This window comes from Sminthopsis crassicaudata, chromosome 6 (genome assembly GCF_048593235.1).
Source record: "Sminthopsis crassicaudata isolate SCR6 chromosome 6, ASM4859323v1, whole genome shotgun sequence".
NCBI lineage: Eukaryota > Metazoa > Chordata > Mammalia > Dasyuromorphia > Dasyuridae > Sminthopsis > Sminthopsis crassicaudata.
Window position 1 is genome coordinate 7,622,140 of NC_133622.1, and position 17,719 is coordinate 7,639,858.

Here is a 17,719-nt window from a genome sequence, read left to right on the forward strand (position 1 = left end):
GCTCCGAGTCCTCCAGTCCTTTGCCGGGCCCCTGCTGTGAAAAGAGGGCAAGCATCTTGGCTGAGGAGCCCGAATTCCTTGGACAGGAGGAGCCCAGTTCTCTGAGCCCAAAGGGACCCCAAGTTGTGTCTGTGCGTGGCGAGCTCGGGCGAGCTTTGTCCCAGCTGCCATTCGCTGCCGAACTTTTTGGAGGTTCGGGGCTTTGAGAAGAGGAGGAGGAGGAGGAGCCTGGGCCAGTCTGCTTGTGATTGTGGGAATTCGGGACTGTTTGTTTGGCCCGGGGTGGCTGGCCCGTCCGCCGGAGGGTGGAAAGGAAGAAGGGGAGGGGCTGCGAAGGAGGAAAGAGGAACCGGGGAGAGATAAGAGCGGGGGCTCGGCTTCGCCCCGGCCCAAGCGCCGGATCCTCCCTCCGCCCTTGGCCGCCCGAGCGCGGGGCCAGCTGGGCTCCGTCGGCTTCAGCCCCCGCCGGCTTCAGCCCCCGCCATGGTGAGGGAAAGCCGGCCCTGCTGGACTCAGAAGTGGAGGTGCCTCCTGCTGGGACTCTTACTCGTGCTCATCGTGGGGGCCGTGGCGGTCCTGGCCGCCGTGGCCCTGGCCCGCGGGGGGCGGCCCCCTGCCGAGCTGCCCCAGTGGAAGGGAAGAGGCTCCACGGCCCACCTGAAGGAAATCCTGCTGGGGAGATGCTTCGCGTACGCCGGGCTGCTGCGCCCCGAGCTCAGGTGAGTGGGGAGATGCGATCTTTAGCCCGCGGGCACTCGGGCCCCGGCGGAGGGACGTTCTGGGAACGATCGGCCGGGGGGAGCCGGGCCCCCCACTTACCACAGGCGCGGGGCAGGACCTTGGAAACCGGCCTGAGCGTGGAGGGAGGGGGTGTGATAAAGCATGGCCGCTTCGGGGATGAAAGGGGGTACGCGCCCCCTTCCATTCTAACCGCATGCTCTCCACAGAACTCCCAGTTCCAAAACCCACTGACTGACCCGATGAACTCGGCCGAGTCCTTCCCTCCGGGGGCTCAGTTTCCCCATCTGTAAAATGGGCGTGTTGGACGAGATTATTCTGGAGGGTTTTTTCTAGCTCGAAAGCTGGGTTCAGAGCCTCTGCCTCGGGCCGCACACGGCTGGGGGAGAGGGGCGGGAAGGAGAAGAATTCCTCTTGGGGGTGATCTAGCACAGTGTGCAGGCGAGGGCGGGGTGGGAAAAGACGCCCACTCGCTGGAGTTCGGGCAGTGTGTCCTTGAGCCCGTTCCCAGAGTCCAGTGCTTCCCGTGGGTGCAGCCTTTCGTGACCCCGCGGAGCGCAGCAGCTGATGCTGTCCGAGGGAGGGCTTCGCCATTTCCTTCTCCGGGGCTAACGCAGGTACCTCGTTCGGTATCGCGCAGTTAGTTCATATGCATTTGACCCGGGCCTGACTCCAGGCCCAGGCCTCTATCCACCGAACCACCCGGCTACCTCTAGAAAAGTTCTATTATTTCCCCAGCTGTGCCCAACTCCGGTTGAGGTTTTCTTTGGCAAGCTAGTGCCCTCTCTTTGCATTCTGCAGCTCATTTTACAGCTGGGGAAACTGAGGCAAAAGGGGCGAGCTGACTTGCGTGTGGCAGGTGGGATTGGAGCTCCCGGTTCCCTGACTCCGAGCCTCGTGCTCAGCGGCCCTTAGCTGCCGCCACGTCACAGAGCTGCAAGAAGAACATGGGCCTATCGTGCATCCCCAACATGCTTCCAGAGCTCCCGTTGTCTGGAAAAAGCGCTTAAGCATCGCTGGCCTTAGAGCATCACTTCCGGCCCAAAGCCCCTCAGCGGCCGGGACACCACAGGGGGTCTTCTCTGGGTGGTGGTGGGGGGGCAGTGGAGAGGCTCTGGCTTCCCTCGGGCTCCTATAGATCACGCCCCCCAGGACAGAGCAGTCCCGTGGCTCCGGCCCCCCTTCTATAACACTGGGGGGCCGAGGTCCAGCCCCGACTCCCTGTTCTGTGCCCCCGTGTCTCCCCCTCCCCAGTCTTTGGCAACTTCCCACGGGGGTCGTGGTCTTCTCTTAGAACGGAAGCTCCTTGTTGGCAGGGACTGTGTTGGCTCCTTTGTTTATCACAGTCCTAGCATTCGGTGGTTAATAAATGCTTAAACAATCTCTCCTATGATCCTATGGATCTAGTGCTGTTTTTTCTTTTTTTTTTTTTTTTTTCCCTGAGGCTGGGGTGAAGTGACTTGCCCAGGGTCACACAGCCAGGAAGTGTTAAGTGTCCGAGACCAGATTTGAACTCGGGTCCTCCTGAATTCAGGGCTGGTGCTCTACCCACTGCGCCACTTAGTTGCCCCGATCTAGTGCTCTTAATACGGAAGAAAATTTAATTAGATTAGTCCAAGGATTAGTCCTTGGTGTCAGGACATTTGGGAGGGGGCACGATACAAGTCTCCCTGGAAACCCAAGGAAATGAGTTGGACAGAGATAAAGGGGAGGGTACAGGGAGATCATATTCATCTGGTCCAAAGAGGAGCCCCTTCTGATGGTGGGACAGCTCCCCATAAGATTAACTGTTGGGATAACCTTAGCTTGCAATTTAATTTTCTTACATTACAAATAGGGAAACTGAGGCCCAAAGGGGTTAAAGACAATTTGTCTGAAGCCACCTATTGGGTGACTGCCAAAGCTTGGGCTCCTAACTCTCGACTCAAAATTTGTATGACAGGATAGTGCTGCCTCCCTACAATCTGGTGCATTCAGAGCAGTGGAGTCTGGGAGGGAAGCTTGGCTCTACCACTTAACACCTGGGTGACCTTGGCCACGTGACTTGATTTAACCTTAATATGAGGCCTGATGCTTTCTGGAGAATTAAGGATGAGCCAGGCTTCACACCCGCTAAGGGAGAAGTGATGGATTCTGGATTCAGAGGGAGACATGTAGTTTTTGAAAATGGACAAGGAGGAAATTGGATTTGATCGCCTATTTATTATAAGGATTTTGCTTAAACTTTTTTCTTTTAAATTTGGGGGAGGGGTGAGAGAAAATCAATGTCAGTTGAAAAATAAAAAGTAATGCAATTTAAAGAAACAAGACGCAGGCATTGGAGCAGATTGGCCCACTTTCGATTTATTTGATTGAAATCTGCACATCTTTGTCTAGGCTGCCACACTCTCCCTCTTCCCTGTGCCTCTCAGAGCCCCCAGGCAGACTCAGCTCACACACTACTTTTACTAGGAGTCCTTTCCTTTTTTTTTTTTAATTGATTTTTTAAAAATTAATTTTGTAATTATACATTTTGGACAGTACATATGCATGAGTAATTTTAAAATAACATTATCCCTTGTATTCATTTCACTGTGCCAACTAGTTGCACTATCTACTGCCAAGGCCTTTTTATTTCATTTTTTGCAACATTTCTTGAATATGCTTCCTGCTCTTCTCTGATGCTACTATTACTTTTGTGCTTGAGGCCTCATTTCCCCATGTCTGGACTATAGCAATAGCTGGTGGTTGGCCTGCCTGCTTCAAATATCTCCCTAATCAAATCTATCCTCCAATTTTCCAGTGAACTAATTTTTTTCTAAAATGTAACAGTATGCCTTTTATGATCCTTCAATTAATTGAATTGAATTATCTTTCAAGGATATGCAAAATATGCCCAATCCCTCATTCCCAAGCCAGCCCCCAAAAATCCTAAAAATAGCTATTATGTACTTCCTAAGTCTTCATTTTTCCAAGCTCAACATCTGAAAATTCTTTTTTTTTAATTCATTTTTCCAATTTATCCCCTCCCTCCCTCCACTCCCTCCCCCCCCCCCCGATAACAGGTAATCCCATATATTTTACATGTGTTACAGTATAACCTAGATACAATATATGTGTGTAAATACCATTTTCTTGTTGCACGTTAAGTATTGGATTCCAGAGGTATAAGTAACCTGTGTAGACAGACAGTAGTGCTAACAATTTACATTCACTTCCCAGTGTTCCTTCTCTGGGTGTAGTTGTTTCTGTCCATCATTGATCAGCTGGAAGTGAGTTGGATCTTCTTTAGTTTGAAGATTTCCACTTCCATCAGAATCCATCTTAGGAAGCCTTTCCTACTCTCTCTTGCTCCCTGCTCCTTTTTCTCCCTCTACTTTATATGTATATTGACTTTGCCTATTTATACAAATATTATCTCTTCATTAGTACTTAAGCTTCTTGAAGGCAGGAACTGTTTTCACCTTTTCTTTGCTTTCCTTCCCTAGGCTTAGTACAGTGCCAGCCACTTAATGTGCTCACTAAATACTTCCTGTGAATTAATTGACAATTCCTGAGCTAAGTAGAACAATCCTAATGGCCCGGAGGAACTAGATTCCTCTGGATAGCCCAGAATCCTTTCCAGGTGGGTTAATTAAAGTCACAAAGAAAGGTTGCAATTAAGAGAATTAAAATTAAAAAGTTTTACTTGGAAAGCCTGCAGTGGTGACCTCTAATCTGTCTAGTGTCTGCCTCCCTCCCCTTTTTTTCTTGCTTTTTAAAATCCTTAGTTCCCTTGAAATTCTTGACTTTTTGTTTTTCCATATAAACTTTATTTTTTCTAGGTCATTAAAATAGTTTTTTGGGAGTTTAATTGGTATAGCTCTCAATAAATAGATTAGTTTAGGTAGTATTGTCATCTTTATTATATTTGCTCGCCCTATCCAAGAACACTTGCTATTTTTCAAATTGCTTAGATCTGACTTTATTTGTGTGGAAAGTGTTTTGTAATTTTGCTCATATAGTTTCTGATTTTCCCTTGGCAGATAGATTCCCAAACATTTTATACTATTGGTAGTTACTTTAAATGGAATTTCTCTTTGTAACTCCAACTGTTGGATTTTGTTAGTGACATATAAGAACGCTGATGACTTATGTGGGTTTATTCTGTATCCTGCAACTTTGCTAAAGGTGTGGATCATTTCTAATTTGCTTTTTAAATTCTTAACGGAGGTGTTGACTATCAGTCTGCTCACCTGACACCCACCCCGTCCATGTCTCTCAGGTGAGATGTGAGCAAGGAGGGGTTGGCTATAGAGTAGTGATTGTTGCGGAAGGATATGGAAGCAGTTCTAGAGGAGGTGATAGGACACCTTGAGAGAGCCAAACAGCTAATGAACTAGAATTTTTTAGAGCAGAACCAGTTATAGGAAGACGCCCCATTGCAGAAGACCCCCAAACCAAAAACCAACCTTGGAAGACTTAAGAACTCGGATCAAAGCAATGACCAGTCATGTATCCAGGGCTCTTGGCTGAAGTGTTGGCACATCTCCTGAAAGAGAAGTGGTTGATTCAAGGTACAGAATGGGAGAGATGCTTTTGGACATGGTTATTGGGTGGATTCATTTTGCTTGGCTTTCTCCCCCTGCCCCCCATTAGTTTTTTTTCCCCCCTTTTCTGAGGCTGGGGTTAAGTGACTTGCCCAGGGTCACACAGATAGGAAGTGTTAAGTGTCTGAGACCAGATTTGAACTCGGGTCCTCCTGAATTCAAGGCTGGTGCTCTTTCAACTACACTACCTAGTTGCCTCCCCCCCCCCAATTAGTTTTTATTCAGGGGGAATCCGGGAGGGAAAAAGGTAGGGCTAATAATAGTAACACATACAAAAAGGGGAGCCACTGAATCTTGAAAAAATACACAATAGAGAACAGAAGGAAATACGGAAGGAAACTCAAACAAGTGACAGTTTTGAAAAGTGTGTGGAATTTATTTTATATAATTTATTTTATATCTATATCTATAGCAAAAGGTATGAAATAGATTCTCAGTTTTATATATAGTCAAGAGTGTAACAATAAATGTGTAACAACTGGCAAATATTCTGGGGGGAAAATACCTGATATGCTTTTAAGTTAAATCTGGATTATTAATATTTCCCTCATCACTTTTTTAGTCTAGGCAATCTATAATAAATCAAACTCTGATTTGTGCATTCATTGTGATTTCTGAAGTGTAAATGCTCACTCTGAAAATTCATCCAGTATGTCCGTTTCTTTTCTTTTTTTTTTTTTTTCTTTTTTCTGAGGCTGGGATTAAGTGATTTGCCCAGGGTCACACAGCCAGGAAGTGTTAAGTATGCTCCTTTGAATCCTGTTTTTGGATTGATGATCAGAAACCAAGGGAAATATTTAAATATGAAAAATGAACTGGTATGAGAGGGAGGCATAAAGTCCAGGGAGAAAATGGAATAATTTTTTTTTTCCGTTCAGAGAAGGGAAATATGTTCTTCCAGCCTTCTCACGGGTTGGGGGCCCAGGAGGTCCAAGGTTCACAGGGTGAGTTTTCAGTGGTGGTAAGGTTGTAAAGATGAATTACTGAGATAAGTCAGGGACTTGTAGCTCTGCTATAGAAACTGCCATAGTCGTGGGTCTTATTCTGTCTGCCCAAGTTGATCTCGAAGTAACCTTTTAATCCCTGGGGTGTGTGTGTGTGTGTGTGTGTGTGTGTGTGTGTGTGTGTGTGATGGATTGAGAATAAAAATCAAACAAGTTTATGTATATAGTTATGTACATACATATATACACATGTGTATACATATATATGTATTCTGTGTACATGCATATATACATATGTATATATGTATTCTGCTGTGTATACAAAAATGCTCCTTACTAGTATTATAGTTCAAAATTAAACATTAAAATTGAATCCCTACCCCCAAACACCTATTAAATGCCTTCCATGGGTCAGCCGTTTCTGCTAAATGCTGGGGCTAGAAAGACAAATATGAAACTAGTGTTTCTATTCTGTGACAAGGTGCACAGAAATATGTGCACAATTAACTTTTTATTAGTTTAGGAACTGAGCTCAATAATAGTTGTAGGGGAGGGAGAACATTAGCAAAGGCTTCATGTAGAAGGTGATTCTTGAGCTAAGCCTTGGAGGCAGTGAAGGACTCGATTATGAACACTGGAGGCTTGCATTGCAGGTATTCAGAAAAAACTCACATGTGACCAATAAACCTGTTCTGTCAGAGCAGAAAGCATTGGCTAATATCGGGAGTTCCCTTCTGACCCCTTTAAAGGTGGCTAAAGAAGAGGGGGGGAACTCCAGCTGGAAACCCATTTTATCCTAGTATCCTCTACTAAAACCATCCTTGGAACTCTGAGGTTACTGGAGAAAGGGCTGATAGTGGTCTCCCTTCAGCATAGTAATATGGTCCTTCCTATAGTGAATTTTTCTACTTTATCTGAAAATATAATGAATGTTCCTTCCTTTTTCTGGTCCCCCTTGTGTGTGTGTGTGTGTGTGTGTGTGTGTGTGTCCCTCTCTGTGTCTCTGCTCCTCTCTCTGTTTCTCTTTCTGTTTCCTGTCCTTCTCTCTGTTTCTCTTTCTGTTTTTTGTCCCTCTGTTTCTCTGTGTGTCTCTGTCCCCTCTCTGTCACTCTCTGGCTCTCCCTCCTTCCTCTCTGTCCCTCTTTTCCTCCTCTCCTTCCTCCCTCTCCCTCTCTCTTCCTCTCTCTATCCCTCTTCCCCTCTTGTTTTTTATTTAAATTTTTTGGTTAAGTATTTTCTAATTACATAAAAAATTTTCAATATCATTTAAAATGTTTTTGAATTCTAAATTCTCTTCCTCATTCCTGCTTCTCTCCACCCCATTAAAAGGCAAGAAATATGATATTGATTACATAGGTGACGTTATGCAGAACACCTCCATATTTGTCCACCTTCTATCTCAGCTAACATTTACCTAAGACTTTGGGTACTTGTGTCCCCTCCAACGGCCAACAGGCCAGCAGCTTTGGGCTGCCATAATTCACCCAAATTGTCATTTGTGTTGCTCAGGTAGAAAGGCATAACTCTGCTTTCTTCTCCCACCACCAGTGGCAATTTCTAGGCTGGTTCTACAGCATATCTTGAGACATCTGCTTCCAATCCTTTTGACTGAGAAATGAGGGGGGTCATCAATTCTCAAAGTGGGAGTAATTAGTAGCAATAGGGAAGGGGCTTAATCTGACAGAGATTCAAGCTCCCAATGACTATAGTTTTACTTCCCATACCTTAAGCTAAGTGATTTGGTTGTGGCAGGGAGAAGGTGATCTTGTGAACCAGTTAGATCATAATGGAATGGAGGAAGGGTTAGTGAAGGGGACATTGTTGGGGAAAATTACTTTTCTACTGGGATGCTATCGGGAGTGTCGGCCGGTGTGCTTTGTTGCTTCCAGTTTGTGTATCTTCATCAGGCCAACTTTTGCTGTGGCCCCTCAACCACTCCTGTAGAATCCCACATTGTAGAGATGATATCCACCTTCTTCCTTCTCTTACTTGGCTCTTTTTCCCCTATAGTTTTTCCCCTCTGGCTTTCTACTGAATGACCTTTATGTCAAAGGTCCAGTGTGTCACAGAAACCTGGACTGAGTGGACCCAGTCACAGCACTCTCCATGAGATCACTGCTCACTTACCTAGAGACTAATCCCTTTGGGGTGACACGTTCTCTGAAATGAAAAAGATTTGAGGATGTCCTTGGTGATTCATTGATAACACCTGTTTTTTTATCATAAGCCTTGCCAACTCAGGGGAATATTGCTGATAGTTTAGGAGTGATGCTGACCTTCTTTGGGGGTGGGAATTGTTTCACTGGGGATTAAAAAAAAAAAAAGTAGCATTGTCATATCCCAGGGATTCCTTCCCCCATCCACATCTTCTCAATCAAATTCTTTTTTTTTATGTAACAAAAATGTGCAGTTAAGCAAAATAAATCAGCCACATATGACTAGGTATCCTGCATTTTACACTTAAAGTTTTACTTCTTTCCCCCAAATTGGGAAGCATGCGTTGTCATCAGTCTGCTAAGGTCACGACTGGTCTTTACATAGATCAGAATTCTGAAGTCTAATGCTGTGTCTTTTTGTAATTATAATCATCATATCAATTGTTTTCCCAGTTTTGCTTTATTTCACATAGCATCAGGTCACACAAATTTCAAGTTCCTCTGAATCCCTTATTTTTTGTAGTACAATAATATTCCATTGCATTCATACTTCAAGATTTGTTCAGCCACTCCCCACTAGGTCTCTGGGACCTACTTTCCTTCTAATTCTTTGCAATTAGAACAAACACTACCATAAAGATAAGGGACCTTTCACTGTGGTTTGAACTCCATTGATTTATATGCCTCGCCATGGTATAATTGGGTCAGATGGTACGCATTTTGCTGATATTATTTCTTGAGTCTCTCCTAGTATATTTCCAAATTGTTTTCCAGGATGTTGGAGTAGTCCATAACTCCCCAAACAATGCATGCTGTGCCTGTCTTCTCCCAGATTTTGTCTGTTACTTAGCATTTTTACCAATCTGCTTGCTGCAAGATGAAGTCGCAGAATTGTTTTATGCTGGAATTGTTTTTATTAATAGTGATTTGGAGAATCCAATTTTTTTGATAATTCACATTTCTTTTGAACTTTCTCTGTTTATAAACGTTTACTAATTAACTATTGAGCAATAGACTTTCTTCTTATACATATCAGACTTCTATTAGAGCTTTTGGCTGCCCTTCTTCCCCTTATTTATCTTATTCTGTGTGCATTATTTTGTCAATGCAAGAGTTGTAAAAATCTTATGTAATCAGTTATCCACTTTTTAGGATGGTTCCTAGCCTTTGAACAATTTATTTGTGCACACACAATGAAGAATTAAGAACTCATAGTACTTCCTTTCTCATTTGAAGTTTTTTTTTTTTAAATGATTTTATATTTAGGTTGACCAGGCATTTGGAGATTATTATAGTATTTAGTATAAGATAGTGTTCTCAATTCCAATTCTGCTAACCTGCTTTTCAATTTCATGTTGAAAAGGGAGTCCTCATCTCAGCTATAGACTTTGGATTGAACACTAAGCTACTACGTCAGATTGCCCTGGATCTGTTCCAATGACCTTGATGTTGACAATCTGTAAATCTTTTTTTTTTTTTCTTTTTTTTTTTAACCAATGATTTCTGGGGTGTTACATGGCTAGAAATATTAGATTAATTTCTGGAAAAGTTCATTGTGTATTGAGAATTATAATTGTGGGGCAGCTAGGTGGCGCAGTGGATAGAGCACCAGCCTTAAATTCAGGAGGACCTGAGTTCAAATTTGGTCTCAGACACTTTAATACTTCCTAGCTGTGTGACCCTGGGCAAGTCACTTAACCCCAGCCTCAGGAAAAAAAAAAAAAAGAGAGATAATTATAATTGTAATGGGGATAATTACAAAATCCTTCCTTGGAGCATGTGTGAAATTGAACTAAACTTCTCTGGCCACATCTGGCATACCACAGATTTGGCTTTTTGGGATAATATGGCAATTCTTTGGCCTCCATTATAGCAGCAGGGGAACAGAATTAGCCATTGAGCTAGAAAGAGCTAACCAATAGACTCTAGTACTGAAGGATTTGGTCCTTTGGAGGTTATATAGAGATTCTTTGACTTCTATGATGGCAGCAGAGAAAATGAGATGTATAAAAAACCAATTAGCTAATGGAGTTATGAAGAATTATCCCCTCAGGGGACTTTAGAGAGAAACATTTTCCATTCCTGTTCTTTTTTTCTCTAATATAATAGGTATGCAGGAACTTTCTTTGTGAAGAGAGGGATGAGGGATTCTTCTCCCATCCTTCCCTTTCACCTATAGTGACTAATGAGCATATGCTCATTTACTTGGACTTCAATTAAGATCTTAAAGTCCCAGATTTTGTCAGAGCCTTCAGTCAAGGTCTTCTGCCTAGTATTTCTTTCTCTGAGCCTAGATAGATGACCAAATAGTAAACGAGGCCACTTGGTGAGTTTGAAAGATTTGGTATTCAAGCCCCTTAGAGAGAATTGGAAGCAGCTGGAGCTTTCTGCAATTAGCTTTTTCTTAGAGAAAATGACTAATATCAGTAGGATGGGCCTAAGCCACCAAAGGCTTGAAGGCTAGCTAGTTCTTGCCCTCAAGGAACTTGCATTCTAATTGGAACAACAACAACAACAACAAAAAAAAAGGGTGTGTGTGTGTGTGGGGAGATATATGCACAAGCTACACACACACACACACACACACACACACACACACACGTGCATACATAAAGGCTCAAAGATTTGTACCTTTCTTGGATTTAGAAATTGCAGAGCAAAGGTAAAGGGGAAATGCTTACTTCCCAGCCCCACAAAGAGCTTCACTGTCCTGATGTGTGAAGTATTCATCTCCAGAGAAAGTAAAAGAGAAATAAGGAGTTAATTATTCATGTGTGCTTTTTGACTTTTGTGTATTATGTATTTTCGTGGGGAGGAAATAAATAACCATCTATATTTGATCTACAATGTACATTGGGTACCTTTTCTTTCTCTTGTGGAATACATGTGAGAAATGTACATATAGAAATCGCCACATGTGGTAACTTACTGGATATCTGGGGTGAATAAGAATGAGTCAAGGGTCAAAGGACCTTTAGAAAACTTCCTCCCTCCTTTTTCCTATCCTTAACTCCATCCTTACTCTACTCTATATCCCATTTGATCCAGTGACATGGGCCACACTGTCATTCCTCATTCCTGCAACTCTCTCCTCTTTCTCCTCCTCAAGTCTCTCCTCATCCCATGTCTGGTTTCCTCAAATCTTAGCAAAAGTCTCAACTTCTACAAGTCTCCTGAATCTCCCAATTAAACGTATCTTCTCAATTCTTCTTAATCTCTGTGCCTCCCACTGAATTTATCTCCAATTTATCCTGTATATCTCTTGTTAGTGCCTAATACTTTGCCTGCTGTCTCCCTCATTAGATTGGAAGCTCCCTGAGAATGGGGACTGATTTTTGCCTTTGTACCTCCAGTGCTTGGCACTTGGCACTCACTGAATAAAGTTGACTTAACTGGGTAATTGATGACATGATACTGGAACTTAGTGGAAAGACTGGGGATCACTCTATGAAATTTGGAGTTATTGGCACAAAAATGATAACTAATCCCATAGGGACTAAATAAAAAGAGGATAAATGATAGAATATTATGTCACAGCCATATTAAGTGGTTATGATATGAAAGCAGATTCAGCAAAGGATGATGAGTGATCTGAAAAAAGGAAAGCAGTGACCTCAAAATTTTTAAGAGGAAAAAGTGCTCAGAAGGAGAAGAAATGATCAATCGAGGCAATTTCGGGGGGTTGGGAGAAAATGGAATCATGGGAACAAGCAGAGGAGTAAATGAGATCTTATAAAAAATAAGATTCACAGTCAAGCCAGGCTTGACATATCAATGCCCTTGAGCAAGAAATCTTTTCCCAGTCCCTCTTCATTCTAGTACCTTTCTTCTATTGATTACTTCCTATTGATCTGATATTACATTTTAAACTCCCAAGGGTAGGGGCCAGACTTAACCCTTTTATTATACCCACAGAGTTTAGTACAGTATCTGGCACATAGCAGGCACTTATAAATGCTTGTTGACTGACTTTTCCCAATTCAATCACCTTTGCCAACAACCAATCAGTTACTACATTTTGTTGATTCTTCCTCACATCTCTGGTATCTATTCTCCTTTCTTCTTCTCCCTCTGCAACTACTTCTCAGACAGTTTTTAAGAAAAAGGGAAGATAGTTCCTGCCCTCAAGGAGCTTACATTCTAATTGGAGCAAAAAAAGGGTGTGTGTGTGTGTGTGTGTGTGTGTGTGTGTGTGTGTGTGTGTGTAATATGCACAAGCTACATACATACATAAAAGTAACCTTAAAAGTACAGCCCTAGTAGCTAGCAGTACTGGGAAATTGTTTTGTATCTTTGTAGGATATATTAGAGAGGGAACAGACTGTAGAGAGGGGGAACATTTAGGAGCCTAAGCCAAGAAGTACAGTTAGGAAGTTGGCACCCAATACAAGTAAGGTACTAATTCTTGATAAAATCAAATTGACAGGTCCAGAGTTAATAGAACATAGAGTATGTCAAGGAGAGTGCATAAAATAAGTGCAGAAAGGTATAATACAGTTATATTCTTGAGTACTTAAATGAATATTGAGCTATCTTTGAAAGATCATAGAGATTTGGAGGGCTGCATAATTGGATGATTGTTCTGATTTTTCAGTCTAGAAGTCAGGGAATTTGATCTAAATTCCTGAAATCATTCAATACTATTAAGGAAGTGATAGTGATTGAGAGTGGGGCAGCTGGGTGGAACAGGGTTTAGAGCTTAGGATTTGAACTTGGGAAAACCTAGTTCAAATATATCTCCAGACACCTACTATCTGTGTAATCCTGGGCAAGTTATTTAACCCTGTTTGCCACAGGTTCCTCAACATAAAATGAGCTGGAGAAGGAAATGGTCAGCCACTTCTGAATTTCTGCCAAGAAAACTTCAAATGGGGTCACAGAGTTGGACTGAAAACAACTAAACAAAAAAAAGATGATTTAGAGAAGGCGTGAGAGACAGCATGGCACTGCCTATTATCCAGTTCAGTCCAAACGAATGCAATCACCATCTTCTCAGCATCAAATACAATCAAAAACACTGTATCTTATGAGAGACAAGACAAAGTTTCTTTCCATAGTCATTTACATGCTGTACTTTCTCAGTAGGATATAATTAGATACTTATATACACAATAACCAACAAACATGGTTTCTTTTTCTTTCTTTCTTCTTCCTCTTCTTCCTCTTCTTCCTCTTCTTCCTCTTCTTCCTCTTCTTCCTCTTCTTCCTCTTCTTCTCTTCTTCTCCTTTTCTTCTTCTTCTTTTTTTTTTTTTGCATGTTTTACCATTCAATAGAGTTTACCGAGATTTTTAGCAAAGCATTTAATAAAACTTTGACTATGATTGTGGAAAAGATATGGGCTAAACAATAGTACAATTGGGGGTCTAAATTGGTTGAATTAGACCCAATGAATGATGTTTTTTTTTAATTACATAATTATTTTTAACAATTTTTTTCAATTTTGAATTTCCAATTCTTTCTTCCTCCCACTCTTTCCCATACCCACTGAGAAGGCAAGCAATATGATTTCAATTATACATGTGTTTGCTAAAAACATAGTCATTATACAAATGGATCAAGAGTTTTCATTTTATGCTTTGGGAAAGTTTAGAATGAGAGTAGATGCTTTGACATCAAATATATTTTGCTTAACAACTTTTTACAAGCCTTCTCTGACTTTGAGGAAATGAAATAAAAAGTATAGAATTTTTCATGGGAAAGATCCCCAATATAAAAGGAATAAAAACTATTCTGGGGAAGTGATCTCATATGGGGAAGCTATTATTGAAACCCAGAGGGATTGAAAGACAATGGGGGAGGGGGCTAGGGAAGGGAGGGTGATGAAGGAGGGTTCTCTGTGTTTGAAGAGTAAAGGGAAAGTAACATATTTTTGAAGTTATTCTTATCTCACTGGACAAGAGGGGGTTATCAGTGTTTACACCAATGCATCTGATATGTACTCTATATGTGTAAATGTCAGAGAATCTTCTCTTTGTATTCAAGAGGTGTCCTCTTAAAAACTGAGAAGAGAGGAGATCCCTTTCCATTTCAACCCAGATTTTAAGACATCCTATTGGTAATGTCTGCTCAATCCCTCTGAAACAAACAAACAAACAAAAAAAGTATTCAGTGTGTTCAAAATGTAACTTAAAATAAAACAAAATTCTGTATTTTTATGAAATGATAAAAAAGCACTGTTAAGTCATCAAAATATCGTTATCAAAATTTACATAATTCATTTGAAATTTCTACCACTAGTTTTTTGTTTGTTTGTTTTTTGTTTCTGGTCTGTTCCAGCATCTCTCTTTTCTGTAGAGTTGTTTAAAATCTCATTTGCCTTTTCCTTTTTCTCTTTGGACTTCTCCCTTCTTTGAGTTTGGGCTCTGAATTTAGAGGACAAGCAAAGCATAGAATATATCCTCTGTAGTCTTGTTATTACCTCCCTTATCATCTTCAGACTTTTAAAAGTGAGGGACCACGAGTAGTGCCAGCCACAGAATCTGGGTTGATGTAGAGGGCCACAGATAGTGGGGGAACTCTGGGTAAGGTATAAGACTCTTCAGCCCAGAGGGAACCTGCTGACGATGTCTGGTATGGCTCCCCAGCTCCCTTTGGCGTTTTCACCCTTCCTGAGAAGTCAAGGAGGGCGTGACTACCTTTGTTCTATATGTCTCTATTTCCAGTCCTCTCAGCCTTAAACACCTCAGTATGACTACATCATTACAGCACACTGAGCACGTGCCAGCATCCCATCACCCTGAACAAGTGCTCACTATAAGCACCCAGGTACTGATATGTAAATGCATCTTAATGTAAGTATCCCTTGCTTCAAGTAGAACACAGGTGGTCACGCCCTCCTTGACTTCTCAGGAAGGGTGAAAACGCCAAAGGGAGGATCACAATCCCTTGGAGATTCTGAGAAGATAAGGTGATGAAAATTTCAGTTACCTTGGTAGCTCTGTGAATGGCAAAAAGGGAGTGGAGAGGAAAGATGCTGTGGAGAAAGAATAGCCAAACATGGCAATAATCGCATATGAGGTGTCAGGGAGAATGAAGGGTTGAAGATGCCTCTGTTGATATTAATCTAGGTTAGTGGAAAAATACGAGCGCTCTTAACAGAAACAAGACAAAATCTGGGGGAGAATCAGGTTTTTCAGAGAAGAAATGAAACCATTTTTGGACATTTTTTTTTTGATGATGAAATACACTTCTCGTTATTCATGCCTTGGTTCTATAACTTAATTTTTTTTAATTAATAGTTTTTATTTAGCAGATATATGCATGGGTAATTTTACAACATTGACAATTGCCAAATCTTTTGTTCTAATTTTTCCCCTCCCCCCCAGATGGCGGGTTGACCAATACATGTTAAATGTGTTAAAGTATAAATTATGTATGTATATGTATACACTGGACATGTTGACTTTGAGAAAGATGTCTGTGCTATATCCAGGGGCAGGAATAGGATTTCAGCAGAGAGATTAGACCTTTCTCTGGGAGTCATAGAGATGATCATTGAATCCATAGCATTTGTGGGGTTTATTCAGAGAGAGTGGGTAGAAAAAAAACAGGAAGTAGGCCCAAGAAAAAGCTTTGGGCACATCTGGTATAAAAGGCTGGGACGGGGGTGGAAGGGAGGAGATGGATGATGACTTGGCAAGGGAAAGCAACAAAGAGTTGGCAAAGAAGCAGGAGAACAACAAGAGGAACAAAGAGTTGGGGATCATTTTCACTTTCATCCGCTACAGTAGTCGTGCAGGAGCTTACTGGGGCACCAGCCATTCCCATGCCCCCTTTATATTTTCCCAAGAACATCTAGGAAAAGTGCTGGAGCCTTGCCTGTGGTTATTTTAACAAATGCTGCGGATGGCATGCTAACAGGGAGGCTTTAAATCTGTGTCCTTCACTCAAGTTCTTTCTGCCCTGTCCTCCTTGGGAGATTTTGTGTCTCCCTTTATCTGTAGATCATCATTGGCAAGAGGCTGAAACCTACTTACACCCACCATTTTTGCCTTTCCTTGCCCTGTGGATCACTTGCATATCTGATCCTTTAGAGAAGGTCTGTCCCCACCTCCTCTGCACTTTTTATTCAACTCTAATCTCTCTCCCAATCCCTCTGCACTTTTTATTCAACTCTAATCTCTCTCCCAATCCCTCTGCACTTTTTATTCAACTCTAATCTCTTTCCCAATCCCTCTGCTCTTCCAAAACTGCTCTCTTGCTCAGGTGGCCAACAAACTCATCATAGTTGGCTTTTTGTCAGTTCTTCTTGAACCACCTGTACCTTTTGGACCATATCAACTGTCCTGTCCTCCTAAATACTTTTCTCTTCCCTCATTTTTCATCCTATTGTACTCTGCTTGTTTCTATTCTCCATCTGCCTCCCTGCCTTCCTTCTATTCTTCCCTTCTCCTTCCACCCTTCCTCCTTTTCTTTATACTTTTTTCCTTTCCTCCTTGCTTCTCTTTGTCATTCTCTTCATCCCTTTCTCCCTCTATGTCTACCTTTCTTCTTCCATATCTCTTCATTCTTTCCTCCTTTCTTCTTTCATCCTCTTTCCCTCCCTTCTTTATTCTCTCCCTTCTTCTCTTCCTCTCTTCTTTCTTTTTTCCTTCCTCTCTTTTCTTTCCTCACTTCCTTCCTCTCCCCCTTCCTCCTTTCCTTTTTTGAGGGGGGAAGGGGAAGATATGGAATTGCTTTTATTCTGGTCTAGGTAAAATGTACAAGGTCCTATGGCTTCACAGGAGCAGAGCCCATGAGCAAATAGAGAAATACAAAGCATTGGAAAATCCACTAGCTCTCCTTGGATGAAACTGAGTTTGGAGTTGCCATCAAGGTAACCCTCAGTCAATGTCTTTCTCCCGCAGTGCCCTCCACAGTCTCCTCCAGACTTAAAACACCATCTTGTAAGTCAGACTCTCTCTGGAAGGCAAACCTTGCAGCTGCAGAAAAAGCAATTGTCTTTTCATTAGATCTATATTGTCATTAATTTGTCAAATTAAAATTTATTTTTTCAATTAACAAGCATTCTTTTTTTTATTCTTTTCAACTCTACTCAAGAAAAGAAAAAAAAAATCCTTGTAATTAATGTACATAAATCAAGCAAAGCAAATCCCTCCTCCATTAGCCATGTCCAAAAATATGCATCTTATCTGAATTTATAGTCCATAACTTCTCCAACAAGAGTTGGATAGCATTCTTGTCATTGGTCTTCTGGAACCGTGGTTGATCATTTCATTTGCCAGAACTCTTAAGATGTATGAAGACCATATAGACTAATATCTTTAATTTGCTTCAATATAAAATTTTTAAATACAATATTAGTGAAGAGGT

At 41.8% G+C, this 17,719-nt stretch overlaps 1 protein-coding gene across 1 annotated transcript in view; it reads left to right on the forward strand.

Moving 5' to 3' along the window:
• Positions 1-247: 247 nt before the first annotated feature.
• Positions 248-17,719, forward strand: part of CD38 (CD38 molecule) — an 89,885-nt gene continuing 72,413 nt past the window's right edge. Inside the window, exon 1 of the mRNA XM_074276280.1 lies at positions 248-719. Within this exon, the coding sequence (XP_074132381.1) occupies positions 484-719 (236 nt within the window). The 5' untranslated portion in view covers positions 248-483. The remainder of the gene's footprint in view (positions 720-17,719) is intronic.